The 19,259-nt window shown below is 38.6% G+C and overlaps 1 protein-coding gene across 2 annotated transcripts in view; it reads left to right on the top strand.

Moving 5' to 3' along the window:
* Positions 1 to 19,259, top strand: part of Dnajc5b (DnaJ heat shock protein family (Hsp40) member C5 beta) — a 212,686-nt gene that overhangs the window by 170,475 nt on the left and 22,952 nt on the right. For both annotated transcript variants that reach the window (XM_047540824.1, XM_047540834.1), the window contains one exon: positions 3,914 to 4,041. In XM_047540824.1, coding sequence (XP_047396780.1) covers positions 3,923 to 4,041 — 119 coding nt within the window. In that variant the 5' untranslated portion in view covers positions 3,914 to 3,922. The remainder of the gene's footprint in view (positions 1 to 3,913; positions 4,042 to 19,259) is intronic.

Genomic DNA, 19,259 nt, shown 5'->3' with positions numbered 1-19,259 from the left:
GCTGGTTGTGGTGCATACACCTGTAATCCCAGCAGCTTGGGAAGCTGAGGCAGGAGAATCGCAAATTCAGTCAGCCTCAGCAACTTAGCAAGGCCCTAAGCAACTCACCAAGATTCTGTCTCTAATAAAATATACAAAGGTCTGAGGATGTGGCTCAGTGATAGAGCGCTCACTAGCATGTGTGAGGCACTGCGTTCAATTCTCAGCACTGCATGTAAATAAATAAATAAATATAAATAAAGGTTCATTGAAAACTAAAAAAAAAGGGGGGACTGGGGGTGTGACTCAGTGGTTAAGCACCCCTGGGTTCAATCTCCCCAGTACCAAAAAAAAAAAAAAAAAAAAAAAAAAAAAAAAAAAAAAAAAAAAAAAACTGGATAGTATTCTATTATGTATTTATATACCACATCTTCTTATTCCAATCATCCACTGAGAGATACTTAGGTTGATTCCATATCTTCTTCTTGTGGATAGTGCTGCAATGAACATGAGAGTGCAGATATTTCTTTGACAAACTGATTTTATTTCCTTTGTAGTTATACCCAGAACTGGGATTTGTTGATATGCTCTTAGTATTAGAAACCAATGACTTTGGGGATCTTGCCTCCCAGCAAGATCTTGGAATCCCAGTCAAAGGAGCTAGCAGGATGAATCGGGGCCTTTGCTTGCCCACCAAGCCACACAGAAGCCCTTATACTCCAAATCCTATTAATTCATAACATGTAGTGTGACTTGTAGAGAAAACTGTAGGCTACCTACATTATTGGGAAATATCAGGTGGATATGTGGAGCAGAAAAATTATCAGTATCCTGAAAGTAAGTGTGTGTGTGTGTGTGTGTGTGTGTGTGTGGTGATGGCAGAGGAGAGGTGACTGGGAAGGAAGTAGGAAGGCATCAGTTTACTCAGGCAATTTTTCCTTCAGTTGTGAATAGTGAACAAGGCTGTAGTTCCAAGAGAGGACTGAGCTATGGGGTTAGGATGACATAGACCCAAGCTTTGAATTACTTACTCCCTAGGAAAATTTAGATGAGAATGGGTGAGAAAAGTAAGGCTGAGCAGAGGTGAAATAAGTACAGCCAATTACTGAGTGGTTGCCAGTCAGTGAGCTTGTCTGTTTGGTTTTGTAGTGTGGTGGGTAGAATCAGGGTTCCTTCTCTGCCCTTGTGTGAACCAGGGTTTCGTGACTTTTATGGGAGGGGGCAATGTGCCATACCACATGGCGAACCCTTCACCTTGCACAGTTGCACCCGTGGGCAGGCTAGTTCTGTCCTCAAAGTCTTTGGGGCTGTAGGGTTTTGCCTGGGGTTCAACTCCCTTTTCAGTTACCTTCCTTTTCAACCTGAAAGAAGCTGAAGGCTCACAAATACTTCTGAAGTTCTTGATATTGTTCTCCTTAATTGACTTCCTTAAGACCACCAGCACTTGTTATACCATTGTGGGATCTTGGAGGACTCTAAGACCACCTGACCCACCAGGTGATATCCTGTGGCCTCTACCTTGCCCGTGTTGATGTGATCATGAACCTAGTGGGAGCAGGGCTGGGAGGTTTGCTCTAATTGGGCCTACCCACCACCGGGATGTGCATGCCCAGCTCTTCTGAAGCACCACTGTCAACCAGGGATTCCTGTGCTGCTCACGAGTGACTCAAAAGCCTGACGCCATCTCCTTAGTTCTAGTATATTGATTCATTTACATCCCTTCTCTCTTATAGCAGTTGCTGCACAAGGCCCAAAGCCAAGACACGGACAATGATTTTCAAAGAACTTTGGTCAGATGACCTTGCAGTCTTCAGTAGTTTTTATTTGTTGTTTTTCTATTTTGCTTTTGTGGTAAAATAATTATTTTAGTCAGCTTTTTTTGCCACTATGACTAAAAGATCCTACCAGAACAATTGTAGAGGGGGAAAAGTTTATTTAGAGGCTCACAGTTTCAGAGGTCTCAGTCCATAGAGAGCAGAGTCCATTCCTTGGGGTTCAAGGTGAGGCAGATCATCATGGCAGAAGAGTGTGGCAGAGGAAAGTGGCTCACATGATGGTCAGGAAGCAGAGAGAGAGCAAGAACTCCACTTGCCAAATACAAATATAAACCCCAAAGCCACGACCCCATGTCCCATTCCTCCAACCACATTCCACCTGTCTTCAGTTACCATTCAATTAATCTCATCAGGTGATTTAATTCACTGATTGGGTTAAGGCTTTCATAAACCAATCCTTTCTCCTCTAAACCTTCTTGCATTATCTCACATGAGCTTTTGGTGGATACTTCACATCCAACCCATAACAAATATACATAACAAAATTTACCCTTTTAACCATTTTAAGCTTGTAATTCAATGGTATTAAGTACATTGACCTAATTATCTAAACATCACCACCAATTATTTCCAGAAATTTTCATCTTTCCAAACAGAAACCCTGCACCTAGTAAGCAACAACTTCCCATTTCCCACTCCCCCAGCCCCTGGTGTCTTTATTCTACTGTTTGTCTCTAAGAATTTGCCTGTTCTGGGTACCTCAGATGAATAGAATCAAACAATATTTATCATTTTGTGACTGACTTATTTCATTTAGAATAATATTTTCAAGGTTTGTCCATGTTGTAGTATGTGTTAGAGTTCCATTTCTTTTCATGGCTCAATTATAATCCATTCTTGTATACACCACATTTTGTTCACCTGTTCATTTGTTGATGGGGACTGGGTTGTTTGCTAAAGGGTTTTAGCTTTGTGCTTTATGCTGATATGTACACTGTTCTACTTTAAAATATATATTAACTCATTTAATTGTTGCAATAGCTCCATGAGTTTAAGGAACATTTTCCAATTTACAGATCTCCAATTTACAGATGAGAAAGCATGTGGAGCAGGAAATGGCAAGACCAATATTCTACCCTAGAGGGTTGACTACAGAGCACTGTGGATGGCACACTGTGTTTGCCTTTAATAAAAGTAGTTGCCTTTTTCCTTGAGGTTACTGTGTCCTGGATACACTGTATGTGTTATTTCTAAACCCTTAAGATATTGTTATTTGGGGAACTTTAATATCTTTACATTACAGGTGAAGACATTAATGCTCAGAGAAGTTAAATGGTGAATACATCCTGTGTTTTTATTTCTATGATGGGAATTGAAGCCAGGGCCTTGCCACATACTGGGCAAGCAGTCTGCCACTGAGCCATACCCTGAACATCATGTGGAGAATACAGAAATGCCAAATCCCCCTGCCTAGGTGTGCTTACTTCCTGAATCCCCCAGAGTCATGGTGCGGCAGACAAATGACTCCTTGGGACCTGATAGCCCAACCCTTTCTGGATAGACCATAGGGAAAGGAGCAAACTCAGGTACAGAACCAAGGAGCATTGTGGGGTGGGGGTGCTAAAGCTCTGGGATTCCATAGCTCCAGCTCCAGAGAAGTTTTAACATAGGTCCCAGAGGAGGCAGGAATTTCTTCCTGGTACTTAAAAAGTTTTGCTTTTTTTCTTCAAGCTCTTGATTAATGGCTAGGCCAATCAAGTTGGAATAAAAAGAAAGATGTTTTCCCATCGCTGGATAAGTTTGGAAAATACACACACAAAAAAGAAGTAGTTATGCAAATTCTACCCAAACATTGCAAAACAAAACACCTGCATTTGCCTAATCTGTGAGAATTGATTCTTGACACTTCTGAATTAGCTAGGTATTTAGGTAATATTTTGCTTCTATATAACCATGTAGACAAGACTATATTTTATGACACCCTGACCTCCTCTTTGACTTTCTTAACACTTTTCTCCCCTCCTTTTGCAGCTAGCACACAGGCATACTTCAGATTGTCAGTTCACAAAAGGTTAAGAATAAACTGTCTTCCCTTTTAGAGAGAGAGAGATCCAGTGAGCATGACCTTCATAACTATTTTTCCCTCTTTGGTTTTGCAGCTTGAGAATATGGCATGTAACATACCTAACCAAAGACAACGGACTTTGTCGACAACTGGAGAAGCTCTATATGAAATTCTTGGTTTGCATAAGGGAGCATCAAATGAAGAAATTAAGAAAACCTACAGGTACAGAGGAAGTTCAATGGTGACATTTCTTGTGCCGCTAGTGATAGTAATTTTGTGACTAGTATGTGGCTCTAATTAAAGACATAAACTTCTTGCCAAGACCAGGTAATCTGAATTTTGGACCCCATGGTGCCTGCTCTGCAACATAGAATAAACAGGCATGATAATGATTTCAAAAAAGAACTATCTGGTGATACCAGGTCTTAGGAAAGGACAGCAAGAATTAGAGAGAGAGGAGAACCAACTACAACAAATAACTGCAATTTAACCTATGTGATATAGCATGACTAGATTTGGTAGAGGGATTTTTTTTTTTTTTAAATAAAAGGGAATTTGTTAAAGTTGCTCTATTGTAGGCTATACTATTCAAGGCCTCAGTTTTGATTTTTCATATCTTATCTAGTTCTAAGTTAGCTACTTTTAAGAAAATAGAAATATTCTTTTATTTAATGCTCTAGGCAATAAAAATGAGTACAAAATTAATATGCTTATTGTAGAAAATTTGCAAATTACCAAAAATGAAAGCAATAGCATTTATACATAATTCTATCATAGAAATAATAATTATTGATTTTATTTCCTTTGCCTTTTTTCTGTCTAGATAGGACACTTAAAAATTAAATTGAATTCATCTATATTCTCCAACTATCTTTTTATAGGCCTTTCAGTGAAAATATTATGAAGCTGTTATTAGATATTATGATTGTTAAAGTTGTATTAGTGCAGTATTGTTATACATAATAATGGGGTTCATTTTGACATGATCATACATGCACAGAACATAATTTGCCCTATTTCAGCACCGGTAGTTCCTTTCCCTCCCCTCCTCCTTCACCCTGTTCTCCTGCAGTCTATGTTATTCTCTAATTCACTTAATCATTTTATGAGCTATTATTTAAATTGTAAGTTCTTTTAATTTTACCCTATATTTTATATCCTTGTGCACCAATCATGATGCATATTTCCAATTATTTATTTGGGAATAAAGTTAGACATTTATAGGGACATTTATTCTTCATTTGGTTTTGAGTTGAATTTTTAAAACTTAAGGATTTTTTAATGTTATAGAAGTTTAAACATTTTGAATAGCCAAATTTGTTAGTCATTTCCTTTATGGTTTTTTGTTTTATCTGTCATGGTTAAAAAGTCTCTCCCAATTACAATATTTCTTCCTATTTTCTTCTAGTACATTTATAATTTTTGCTTTTACACTACATTTTTGATCCATCTGGAGTTTATTTTGGAATGAGGGTAGGAGTCCAGGTTTATTTTTTTCCAAATCACAGGCCCACCAATATTTATTAAATTTTCCATTGTTATCTACTAATGGAAAGTTCTTTGGCCTTGTATTATGCTTCACCACATGGTAAACTAAAATACCTTCAAGAAGCTTGTATTGAAGAATAAATGATAGCAGTGAAAATTATCATTTGAACCCAAATAGTTCTGTGAAACTGGTAGAATCTGAAAGTCAATATCAGTCTTCTAATTAATCAAGAGAATAGTCTTTGTTGTTTCATTTTGTCCTAGTGGTATCTAGAAGGAGCATTCTGGGAATGGTCCAGCCCCTATTGGTGGACATTCTTGTCTGAAGGTCACTAAACTTAACTCTTAAGGCTTCAGGCTGAGCTATTGTGCCAGGGCTTGGGCATGGGTATCAGGGAAATTGCAATGTAGGTTCAATACCTACAAAAATGTCCCCCAAATGAGGATAAAAAAGTCTTGTCCAACTACCTTGTAATTCTTAAAACTCATTTTACTTTACGAATGAGACTTTTAATTGCCTTTATTAATTTTGGAAGCTAAAATTTCAGGTCATATCCTAATTAAGGCATTAATTATGCCGAGTTGTTTGCAAGTTTAATAATTACAACATAAAGAAGTATTTTCATGTAACCAGTGTCTTCCTATTAATTTTGTTTTAATGTCATACAAATATTATTTTTTCAGCTGATTAGGGTACTAGTATGCTGCCGAAAGCATCTACTTCTATCTAAATTACACATTTGTATTCTGAAAGTTATTCAAAATGTATGAGCAAGCAGCAAATCCACTGAGGATATTATTCTTACATTCAGAGATCTGGATCAAAGTAGTGACAGCATAGTGAAATTAAAAGTCAATGAAATTTAATAGAGTTACCAACTGTTGAATCCATATGCTGCTTGCCCTCTGATATAATCTTTAGTTGTTCTCTTAAAAACAATTGAGTTAAGAGGCTTCTTTTTTTACACTTTATTTTTATTTTTGAATAGGTAATATATTCACTTGATTAAGTGTATACACAGATATACAAAAAAAAAAAAAAGTCTCCCATCTACCTCTTAATCCTCTAGGTCACTTCCTGAGGGGGAACAGTATTATCACTTCCTTGTGGACCCTTAGAGATCTTATTCCCATAAGAGCATATATAGAGAACTTCCAGTCTGGGCAAGAATGCATAGACATGTCTCTCCCTGCTAAGCATGACTAAAATCCTTGGAAATAACACAATAGATAATCAAAAGGAAAGTCTGAAAGGCAGAAAGAGAAAGGCAAATTGATTAGGGACCTCAGGAGCAAAGGAACACACAGCCGTGAAGAATCTTATGACTCCACCATACCCCACCCATCAGGAGGTAACCCAGGTCCGCTTTTTCCCAACATCCAGTCTAGCAACAGAAAGCATTCAGTCCTGCCATTACTGCTAGATGATCCCTGCAGACATAGCAAGAGATGCCACCTGAAGTTACCCCCTAACGATAATAGACCAGGGGAAGTGCTTTCCTTTCTCACCAGCCTGAGTCCCACGCAGAGACCCCACTTGACAGAGAACATTTGGAAGGGGAAGCCCACTGCAATAGGCATCCAGCCCAGGAAGTGCTTTTTGTCCCTGTAGGCTGGGACTCCCTTCACTTTAAAACACCCAACTTAGTGAAATTCCTTTCACCTCCTCAACAAGGGGTGTGGCAGCCTCAGAGGTAGGATACAGATGATGGAGACCACAATGGCACATAAAGTCTCCAAAAATTAGGTTGTCCTTGGAACCACCCACAAAAGTGGGCTAGCACCTGTGTGCAAAACTCAAGCAGGGCAAATAAATAAATAAAAATTTAAATAGAACCCAAAGTCTCCTAACATAATATCTGAAATATCCAGATGCAATCAAAATTACTCATCATTTAAAAAAAAAAAACAAAGAAAATCACAACTCAAATGAGAAAGGCAATCATATGACTATCATACTGACATAAGATATAATGGAATTGTCTAATGAATATTTCAAGTCAATCATCATAAAAAAAGATTCAACAAGCAATTGCAAATTTTCTTGAAATAAGTAAAAATATAGAAAATTTTGTTATATAAATAGAAGATTTTTAAAAAGATCCAGTTGGATTTATAAAATTAAGAAATAACAGAGGTAATAATACTAACTGGATGAGCTTAATGGTAGAATGGAGATGATAGAGGACAGAATCAGTGAGATTGAGGACAGACCAATAGAATTTACCCAAACTGAACAACAGAGAGAAAACAAATGGGAGACAGTATCAGGAAGCTGTGGGACAATAATAAGGTTTCAATGTTTATAAAATTGACATCCTAGATGGAGAGGAGAAAAAGAATGAAACTGAAAGACTGACTACTCAAAGAATTGGTGGCCAAAGTTTTCCCCAATTTGGCAAAATATATAAACTTAGATCAAATGATATAAACTTAGGATTCAAGAAGGTGAGTGAATTCTAATAGGATATGTCCAAAGAAACTTATAACAAACCCAATATAATTTAAACTTCTGAAAACTAGAAACAAAGAAAAAAACCTGAGAAGCATCCAGAGAGAAATGACACATTACCTATTGGGTAACACCAGTTTGAATCACAGCATATTTCTCATCTGAAGCAACAGAAGTCAAAGGCATTTTTCAAGTGCTAAAAGAAAAGAACTGTCAACTACAACTTCAGAATCTGGTGAAACCATATCGCAGGAATCAAGGATAAATAAAGAAATTCTCAGATAAAGGAAATCTGAATTTGTCACATGCAGATCTACTCTTACAGAATGGTTTAATGAAGGTCTTCAAAAGAAACGAAATGATAAGCTTACATTATTAGGAAGAAAGAACAATGCAGAAATATGGGTAAATACAAAAGACTATTCTCTTCATGAGTTCTCTTAGTTGTACATCATGATTGGTGAAAAAATTGTAACACCACCTGATACTCAAAACAATGATATTTAAAAGTGGAAAGATAAAGGGATCTAAATGGGAGTATAAATAGGAAAACATTGATATCCATAGACCATAAGCTTTTCTCTCTCTCTCTTTCTCTCTCTCTCTCTCTCTCTCTCTCTCTCTCTCTCTCTCTCACACACACACACACACACACACACACACACGAATACTCAAATCACAGAGTTATACAAAACTAATATTTCAAAATGGTACAAATAAGTCAAAATTGAATCCAAAATAACCCACAGGAAGTGGAAGGTGAAAGAGAGAAATGAGAAACAGAAAACAAAAATCATGGTAACCTTAAGACTTCATATAAGTATATTCAATGTAAGTGGTTTAAACATGTATTTCTTTTCTTATACAAATTGTTTTATCCCTTCTATCTTATACATTATTCTTAGCAATGCATCTTAGAATGTTCACTTTGTAGAAAGTTTTCTATTTCATTTTGCCATGGCATGGCTATCCTGTGATTTAATCAGTTTCATGTTGATAGATATTTAGTCTATTTCCCTTCAAGGCTGTCTTTTTAAACCAGTTTTAAGCTTCTCAGAGAGGAAAATTCCTTTGCCCCAGAAAGGTAGATAGAGGAAGAGAGAGGGAAAAATCTTGGCTCCTGTTCACTTTCTAGTTTTTACAAGTCTCAATCCCAATACTGGCACAAGGATCCCAAGACCCTGCTGGGTCATATGATCACCCATGTCTGACTATCTCTATCTCTAATCAGAAGTCTGAATCACAACTCCCACTGCCACTGAGCAAGGGTATGGGGTCCAAATCTGTGAAAAGAAAAAGGGTCAGTGTTCTCTAAGAGTATAAAGTTGGAAAAGAGATTATCGGCATGTCTAGTTCTTTATTTCTTTAGATAATGACCATAAATAGCAGCTTCAAAGACTTGCCTCAGTCTCTTCTGTGTCTATTTATGAATCTTTATCATGGAGTCTATAAAGTATCTTTTTCCTGCATTTTCTGAAACTCAACCATGCTTCTTCATAAAGCAACTGATATACTGGAGTTCCCTGCTACCTCAAAGAACAGCAGGGAAAGGTGACAGAAGGAAGGCTTTTACTATGTCAATCTATCAGGTATTGAAGTTCTTATCTCATTGAGATTCTGTAAAAAGAAATGAGATTTTTTTTTAAGATATGTAGAGCCCCTGTGGAACAACACAATGAAAATACCACTCACTATTGCAATTGAATGAATATCCCCATCATTCTTATAGTCTAAAATTATCCTGTCATTTTGTGCTACTGTTAAAAAACCATTTATCTAGCATAAGGTAAATTTGCAGTCCACATCAAAAGTGACATATCACAGAGTGAAACTCATGGAATGAGTCTCTTCCAGGATCTTCATTAATGAATAAACCTGCCTGTAGCATGGCAGAACATAATCATCCCAAAGAGTTTCAACTCTAAGTAAGGCTCATTTAATTAAATTGGCCAGGCCAAGTCAATTCCTACCAGTGCTATGCAAGATGAGCAAATATTTTCCTCCAATCTTCCAGTGCTAAAGTCTTTATGTCCCCCTACCATGCTGTCTGGAGGAGATCCTTTGAGGTAAATCTTAAAATTTGGATACACCTAGAATGTTTATCTTTCACTCATTTGCCTTAAATACTGGCATGCTTTATCTTCCCATCTAATTTAGATAGTCTCTCTGAGTCAACAAAAATTTTGAGTTAGGAATCTGGTGGAGGAAGCTGTTGAAGTAGGAGAGAGGAACAATAGTGAATAGTGGCACAGTTGAACAACTGGGAGATAGTAGTAGCCTGTTGAAATGAGAGATGCCAAGATTGCTCTATAAATAACCCCAATACTCAGGCTCTGCACCCTTATGAGGGACTCAAGAACCTGGGTTACCTGCAAAGTTTTCAGTACCCAAGTCCTTCTAGGGGTCTGCTCTAAAAAATTCTTCTGGACCTAGGAACTTGTTCATTTCCACATAGCAGCATTGTTTGCCAAACCAAGTTTCCACCCTTTGATGAGACTTATTTGCCATTTGTTCAGTGGGTATGTCCATGGTCACTGCTACATCCAACCTTGGGCTCTAAATTGCTGCTACACTCAGCTATGCACACTGCCACTCTACTGGGCACAGCTACTTGCTACTCTTCCCCATCTATCCCAGGTGTGGTAGGCATAGCAGGTGCCCCCTGCTAACCATTCAGTCTCCAAGCCCTCTGACTATTTCTTCAGGCTCAGAAGCTTCAGCTGCTATTTGTCTTGAGACTTGAAGGGAGTCACCAATGTCTCTTGGGTTGTACCACTGGGAGGTGCAGAGCCAGGCTTACGGAATGACCTTTGTGATACCTTCTATTAGAGCCCCCAGTGAAGGTTAAACATTAATAGAAAAGCTCCTTCCATTTTTTTTCCTCTTAGTTTTCTTTTTCTCTAAGACCAGAACATGCTTGGGGGTGAGTCAGAGACTAGTGGAAATGATGCTGTACTCAGAATCTCAATTCTCTCTGACAGGTTAAGTTTCTCTCCTAGGTGGAGCCCATCACACCTGATACCTTCTTCCCTAAGATGTATTCTTTTCCAGAGGATTCTGTCATTCCCACTCCATGCCCAGATAGGCTCAGGCTGGGTTTAGACTTACTTATCTGTGACTGCCCTAGCAATAGATTGGACTCCTTTCTGGAAAGCTGCTGTTAGCACATGCCCCGACTTGCCCTAACTCCCAATGGTGAGTGATAAGTTATGACCCAAAGATGTAGCCCTGCCATAGTCCTCCAACAAGACTAAACCATTCCATGTTTTATCCTCGGTAACTGGAATGAGATAAACAAAATTTATCATTTTATTGCTGCTCAACAAGCACTTTGGGTGTGTGATTAGGTTCCCTTATATTTTTGACACTGACTAGCACACAAACATCCTCTATTCCAAAGTCAGCAGGTTATTGATCGTACCCCATACTGCTATTGATCATAGTGGAATTCAGGAAGGTTGGCTGAAACACAAAGCAACTCCTAGTATGCCTAGAGTCTCCAACACTATCAATAGCTTTGTAGAGTAAGTTTTGCTCATTATCCAACTAATAGTTATTGAGTGCCAGTTTATATTGGGCACTGTTCTAGGTACTGAGAAAATGGCAGCAAGAAAAAATTAAAAAACAGACCCACTTCCTAAAATATAGGCCTATGTTCTGGGTCAAGAGACTGGGAACGTTTAATGATAGATAAGTAAAACTTACGGTATTTTAAATGTTGTTAAGTGCTGTGGAGATAAGCAAAGCAGGAGGAGGGGAAGAAGTGTTGGGAATGTGCTGCATAGATTTTAACATTAAATCCTTCAATTGCAGCATATTCTAAATATAAATTAGCAATTAAAAGTGCAGAGTACACTGGTATGGTGGCACATACCTGTAATCCCAGCAGCTCTGGAGGCTGGGGCAGGAGAATCACAAGTTTGAGGCCAGCCTGGACAATTTAGGAAGTCCCTAACAACTTAGTGGGACCCTGTCTCAAAATAAAAAATAAAAAGGGGCTGGGGATGTAGTTCAGTGGTTAGTGCCCCTCAGTTCAATCCCTGGTTCCAAACGAGAAAGTGCAGAGTACAAAGTCAGACAGATCTGTAGTCAAGACCCTGCTCTCAGCCTCATTTTCTTCATAAGTAAAAATGTAGATAACAGTACATTTATCTGTAATGAATGCTGAGGATTAAATGAGATGATACATGATACATGCTTAGCCAAGGTCCGACACCTAGGTACTGGGGAAAGAACCCCAGTTGGAAAAAATAAAGTCAGATAAATAGCTCTATACCACAACTCTTCAAACTCAGCTAGGGCATGAGTACAGGGTGACTCTCCAAGGAATGTGTGTGTGTGTTGGGGGGATAATTAGATTCTGTGATGATTAAAGTGTTACATGAATTGGGGATGTAACTCAGCAGTATAGTGCTTGCTTTGCATTGGCAAGGCCCTGAGTTTGAGCCCTGCATTTGAACCCCAGCACTGCAATAAATAAAATTGTTACAGTTGTTTTATTATAACATGCCAATATTTTTAGTATGGTGAAGATTACATCCTTTGCATTTGTTTAATCTTATAAACATTTGTAAATACTAAATTAAAAATGTTGAGGGGTATGGTTCATCAAAATTATTGTAAGGGGCACCTGAGCAAAAAGTTAGAACCAAAGGGAGAGGGAGAGGGAGAGGGAGAGAGAGACACACACAGAGAGAGACAGAGAGACAGAGACACCCAAACATCATACCCAAAGTGATTACAAGAAGGCATTACAATAAGGCATTTGGTGAATTTGGGTCTGGGTAATCTGCAGGGACCATGGCAGACTACCTTTCTTAGAAGGCAGAGCACCTTCTATCTGCTCCCTAGTCCACTGTCCTGTCCCATCAAGCCCTCACAGATTGTAATTCCCTTTTTCCATTTCTGTTTCTCCCACTCTTCAATTCCCTGAGGGCAAATGCTGTGTGCCTTGTCTCCCATTGCATTTCCACTCCTAGCACCATGCCAATGTTGCTTAATACAAGAACGACTTGATCAGCAAATAGATATTGATTATGTCTGCTTTCTCCTTAACTATATTCTCAGCTCTTCAGGACCTTGTCTCAAATGATTTGTTTAGTCACTGCTGACTGGGTAGTCATTCACTGGACCACTAAACAGGAGGGGCAGATGGGCAATGAAAAACAATAGTTCCAATTGGAGACACAATGCATTCTTGAATGATTCTGAAACCTTTAAGTGAGAAGAAATAGGGGATAAGGAAAGGAAAGCACTGTAGAAAACAGGATCAATGTAAAGAATGCGAGTCTTAAGTATGTAACATAAATGATAGTTTTTATTTATGCCAATATGTACATTTTTAAAAATTGGAAACAAGATTAAGATGTCCCAAAGTGAGGCTGATTGGTTTTCCTGGCATGCTTGGTTGCAAGATCCTAACAAAATGCTGGCCTACAGGTAAGAAATCACACAAAAGAACTAGGTTTTCTTTAACTTCTCAGAGAACCACAAATTTGATGGATACCAGTGTTGTACATCTGCTTGCAAAGTCTCTGTGTCTCATGGATGAGTTTAATCTCTCCTTATTGACAAATTATCAAATATCTTGGTTCAGGAGGCAGCAGGCGATTCAGTTGGTTCTTCTATTTCATTTAATGTTACATGGAACTTTCTGGAAATTATCTTTCAAATTTGAAGAGTTGCCTCAGAGTAGAGCAAAGGGAGGCAAATAACTGTTTTCACAATGAGCAGGAAAGAGTGTCATTTCTGTGGCAACCCCAATCTGTGGCGCTTTTACCCATCTTTATTAGCAATTACAGGTAAAGACAAAGGCTGCCTGTGAATAAAATGTAAATGTCAGGGGAATGCATAGCTAATAGAAGAGTTGTAAATATTTACAAGGCAGAGTGGTGATTCAAGCTCACAAGATTAATTGAAATTAATCTCTATCAACCACTAATTTGCTTCCTGAGTTCTAAAACCTTCCACTAAAAAGAAGAGTATGTGAGGCCATATCAGCATCCTCTTCCAAGTGGGCTGCATCAAATCTTCTTGATCCTTTTAGCAATTCATGTAGTTGAATGTAAACAGTAACCAAACAGTAACCAAAAGAACTGGAGTAGCTATACTAGTCTCAGACAAAAGTTTTAAGGCGAAAGTTACTAGAGACAAAGAAGGACATTTTATAATGAGAAAGATAAGAGATAAATTCTGCATAAAAATAAAACAAACCAAATTTCAAATGAAATAATTGCAAAACCACAAAGCCAATTGTTCTCATCTTTCCATGCATAGCTGAATCAACTGTGTAGCGTTTGCAAACATGCAGCTACCTGAAGAATCAAAATCTCCAAGAACAGTGCCATGATGTGGAAAAAACAAAAAACAAAAAAAAACAAATCAAACTAAACAAAACCTTCACAGATGATTCTTAATGTTTGATGTTGAAAACTACTGATTGAACTAGTGGGCTGAGAAGAAATGATAAGCATAGCAGACTGTAGGAATACAAAGATGACCTAGTCTGGTTTTGGTCCTTTTATGAGAGGAGGCCCTCCTCCAGTTGACTGGAAATGAATTGATCTGTCCCTGATGTTTCCACTCTGTTCTCAAGTTCCTGCTCCTGGATTCCTGGTTCTTTGATGGTCTTTCCTATTACTCACGTGATATCTAAATAGTCACTGGTGGTGCGCTGACCATTTGGGACAAGACATACTGCTTCAACCAACCTTAACCCAAGAACCCCACATACATCTTGTGCACACTTCCTGTTCTAGCCTCTCAACCAAGACAAGGGAAGAATGAGTAGATGTCCCAGAAGACAAGAGAGGAGAAGGGGTAGTCATAGAAGCTTCCAGAAAAGTCAAGCACAAGAGGACTAAAAATAGGACATTGAATTTTTCAGTTAGAATGTCATGGAAAGGGGAGAGTAAGTTCAGGAGAGAACTGAAAACAGATCAGGTTACAGTGGACTGAAGAGGGAACAGACAGTGAGGAGAGCAACTATGATTTGAAGAAGTGTTATGGTGAGGGAAAGTGGAGAAAGGTAACAGACCAATAGTTTGAAGGAGAGGTGAGAACAAAAAAGTGCCTTTTAAAAACATGACTTGAGTATATTTGCTTACTGAGGAGAATGAGCTACTGGAGACATCATTGAAGACACCTGAGCTGGGGGCAGGGGTCCATGGTGGGTCAGGATCCAGGAAGGTGAACAAATAGATGGTATTGGCAAGATCAATCTTAAGGAGGGGAAATTCTTGTCTTCACAGTGCAGAAAGATAAAAGAATTGGTGCAATTATTCAGAAGTGGAGAGGTAGAAGAGTGTGAAGAAGTTTCTTTCTCACAAACTTTTTACCTTTTTGAAGTAGGAAGAAAGGTTGATTGTTGAGAGGGCAGGGAAATGAGGAAGAAGAATCAAGAAATGGTAGAGACTTGAACAACCATCTTAGGAAGCATGAAAGGGAATTTACTGAGATTAAGCAAAAAGATTGCCAAGTTACATGAAAGACTGAGTGAGGTGGGAAATTGTGTATATTTCTTGACTCCATTTGCACAGTTATACAATACGTATGGCAATGCTGGTCAGACCCTAAGTGGGAGTGGAATTAAGAGATGGTAAGAATTATCTCCTTGGGAGTGTGGCAGGGAATCAGAATATTTAAGGAGTTAAGATGGTTTGAGTAGCATTCAGACTATAAAGTTAAGGGAATTCAGTCATAAAGACTGCCAGTCTAGAATGTGCTGTTAGGTTCAAAAAGTCTGGGGATAGGGGAAACACAGGTTTAAGTGAGAGCATGACCAGAAGATGTGTCAGAGGATAATGCTATATGTTTTTGTACTAAGAAGCTTAGAAGACCAGAGATGCTGAGAACCCTATGAGAACTGCCAGTCAGGAAAACTCTGGAAATTACCAGGACCTACTTGGAGCGTTGCTGCAATTCACGCTCACTGGAACTTGAGCCAAGAATCAGCAGGAGACAGAGCTTATGTCTGCCCGCTCAGAGCTTTGACTAGAACCAGTGGTGGGGGCTGCTGTTGGAAGTAGGAGACAAGGTATCAAGCTCAAGAAACCTGTATAGCCATTTCTCCTACACCCCAGTCTTATTCTCCCTTGACATTCAAAGTTCAGCAGAGATTGCTGGTAGGGAAAGAAAACAAAAATCAAAGAAACAAAAAAGCAAGAATGCAAATTTCCCCTCAAGAAACATAAAAAAACAGAGACCCAGAAACTCCTGTTGGGAGCTTTAGCCAAATATAGAAAAATATTTGTAATTTTGGACATATCTTATCCACTTATATTTGCATAAATATCCCAGTGCATTCCACCTTGTTGGGGAGAGTAAATACCTGGCCCTTAATCAGCCATAGCAAAAAATCATAGTGATCAGAAAACTAAAACAAAGCTCTGACAATTGGTATCTGAACTTTGAAAGTGTAAGTATTATTGTATTTTTTAACTCTTATATTTAAAACATTCAAGTATGATAAAGTCAAGTTCAGGCACACACAGTAAAAACTAGGGACACACTTGCCAGATCATTAAGTATAGTGCTATCACCATCCCAACTACCACTAGAGGTCAGCACTTGACTCTCGATGCTGTTTGGCATGAGGGAAAAGACCAGTTCTCTGAAACGTATCATCATCTATGGTTCCTGTAATTATCTCATGCCATCTGGCTTGAATCACAAATGTGACTCTGGATCCCAGAAAACTAGCAACACTCTAACAATAGTGGGGCGATCTGCTCAGATATTCCATCTGCAAATGTGAGGACATCATAGTACTGTGCAATGAGGCCTTCAGCATGCTCTCATGGGGTTTTTGTGGTCAAAACCCTTGAATCATACATTATGGTAGCAGGTGTTTCAGAAATAATCACACAGCAGGGGTGTCTTTGGCATCACTATTTGCAATTTGAAGCCAAATGATGCCTTGACCTTTCTATTCTGTCCCTCTGGTGGACTCTACACTAATCTGGCTCAGTGGATTCTGCTTTCCTAAGCACCCCCAGCACTCAGTTTTTAGCTTTCCCTCAACCACACACGGTTTTGAAGCTTCTTGTGGGGTGAGAAACTATCCTGGGTACAGATGCATGAAATGGTTGTGTGGGACTTGAGGGATTTGGGAACTGATCAAGGGAAAAGATATCACCATGAGGGGCAGTAACACACAGGCTTTTCTGGGTGATGCTTGGACAGGGTTACATAAGAAGGGCAGTCCTCATTGCCTAAAGTCATCCCAGGGCTTATAGCTAGGGGGTCACCATTCAGAGGGGAAGGAGGGCAAGGCAACTCCAAGGAGAGAGGAGGTCAGAAAGGGCTTATGTGTCCAGGTGATACCTCTCAGTACAGAGCATTCTCTAGGTTTAAGAACTCCAACGGGCTATGGCAGCTTTGAGTCTTAAAACCATAAAGCTCTGTCTCAACAATGGTCAGCAGATGTGGTCTGAGAGCTCGTGGGGTATGTAAAACAGGGAGGCGCTAAGTGGCTAAAAAATCTGCTTGTTTGGGCTATTTTTAAAATAATTGGATGTATAAAAATTTGACTTTGGCTCTGGCAGGCTTTTGAGCTAATGGGGCTCAGCTGCAGTGAAGAAATAACGTGGTGCCAATACACAAGAGGCCATCTTTGGCTCCTTTATATAACAGTGGTAGAAAGACTTTGGACAGATTAATAAACAATTGAAAGAAGAGAACATAGACATAAATGATAATCAGGAGTTTCTGAAGAAGGAGTTTCCTGATCATCACTGACTAAGTCATTTATACCAACTCTCCTTCCTGATGAGAACTAGAAAAAGTGAAAGAAAATATGTACCTTAAAAACATTTAAGAGCAAGGAAGGATTGCTCTCCCATGTTCTGGGAGAAGAGAAGCTGAGAGTTTGAGTACGACTTCAAATAGCTTACTGAGAAAAAGGGGGAAAATCTTAGATAGTGGCCTAACAAGGATAGGGATCCCACAATTTTATTGAGACTCTAAAGTGCTTCAACTCAGGACAAACTGGAAGCAAACCATCTGTGGTTGGCAATTACATTGGCAGTCCTCAACAAACCCAACAAACCCAAGCAGTTCTCTGACGTGCTTTAATCAATGTGTTGAAAGTGAACTGTACCTAAATCTCAAAGAAGCCTCGCTAGCCTTTTGCAGTCTAGTTTAAGCTAGCAATCACTTAAGAAATATAACTACCATGAGACCATCCTGTTGTGAGAATCCTCACCTAGCCATGTGGAGAAGCTATGTGGAGAGAAATAGGGCTCCAGCCAACAGTCCTAGCTAATTCCCTAGTTACAGCCAGGGCCAACTTCCCAGCATGTAAGTGAAGCTATCCTGGAGGTAGATCCTTCAGCCACAACAGACTGCCCCAGTCAACACCAAGGAGATAAAAATTGTCTCCACCAAGATCTAGCCAATTACAGTATTGTGAGTAAATAAATAAAATGCTTATTGTTTCAAGTTACCAAACTTTAAACTACCATAACTTGTTACAGAGAAATAGATGATAGAAACAGCAGTCATATATGAACTGTAAAGAACTTTGAGTCATCTGGGTAACTGAGAAAATCTTGATTCCTAATATTGGATTAGGATGACCCCAGTTTTTCAAAGGCTCCCAGACTTCTATAAGAAGGAAATAAAAATGCTTCCTAGGATTACATCTTAGTCCTCGAGTTTTTCTTTAAAAGTTTTAAAAATACAATATCTGTCACACAATCAGGCACATGAGTCAAGACAAGGTAGTCAAGAATCAGAAGAAATGAAGTGCTAGAAACATGGGAATTTCAGGTATTAGAATAATTAGGTGCAAAATTTTAAATAATTTTCTATCATCAAGATGGTCAAACACAAGACAGAATTTTCACACAAGACTGAAAACTCTGAAAAAGGGATATTTCTAACTTGAAAAAGATACATTTTCTGCAACTAGAAAATGCAACAACCAAATTCAAGAACTCAAAGCTTGGGTTTACTAGGTTAGAGCCCTGTCTGAAAAATAGGTCAGAATAAAATTACCAGATATAATTACAAAAGGATAGAAAACAAAGAGAAAGGACATAGAGGATTCCTTAAAAGGGTGTTTTTATATATATAATTGGAGTCTAAAAAGAGATCATGAAAGATTTCATTCTGCATGTTCCCAATGAAAACCAATTAGAATAAAAAGAACTTTATACCCGGGCACATCACAGAAAAAATTACTGAAAACAAGAGAGGTACAGCCTTTATGATACCTAAAGAAAAAATACAGACTACTATCAAAGAACAACAATTAGTCTTTAGATGACTTTTCAACAGAGATAATGGGAGCCAGAAGACAATGAACTGAAATCTTCAATATGATGAAAGGAAATAACTGATAACCTACAATTCTATATCCAGGAAAAATACCCTTCAAAACTGAAGGTTAAATAAATTTAAAAAAGATATCTAAGCTTAAAAACGTGAGAATTATCAGCAGATTTGCACTAAAGTAGATACTGAAGGGTGTCCAAGGACAGAAGGAATATGGTCCCAG

Source organism: Sciurus carolinensis, chromosome 1 (genome assembly GCF_902686445.1).
Source record: "Sciurus carolinensis chromosome 1, mSciCar1.2, whole genome shotgun sequence".
Classification (NCBI taxonomy): Eukaryota; Metazoa; Chordata; class Mammalia; order Rodentia; family Sciuridae; genus Sciurus; species Sciurus carolinensis.
This window is presented reverse-complemented; position numbering and strand designations above follow the sequence as displayed.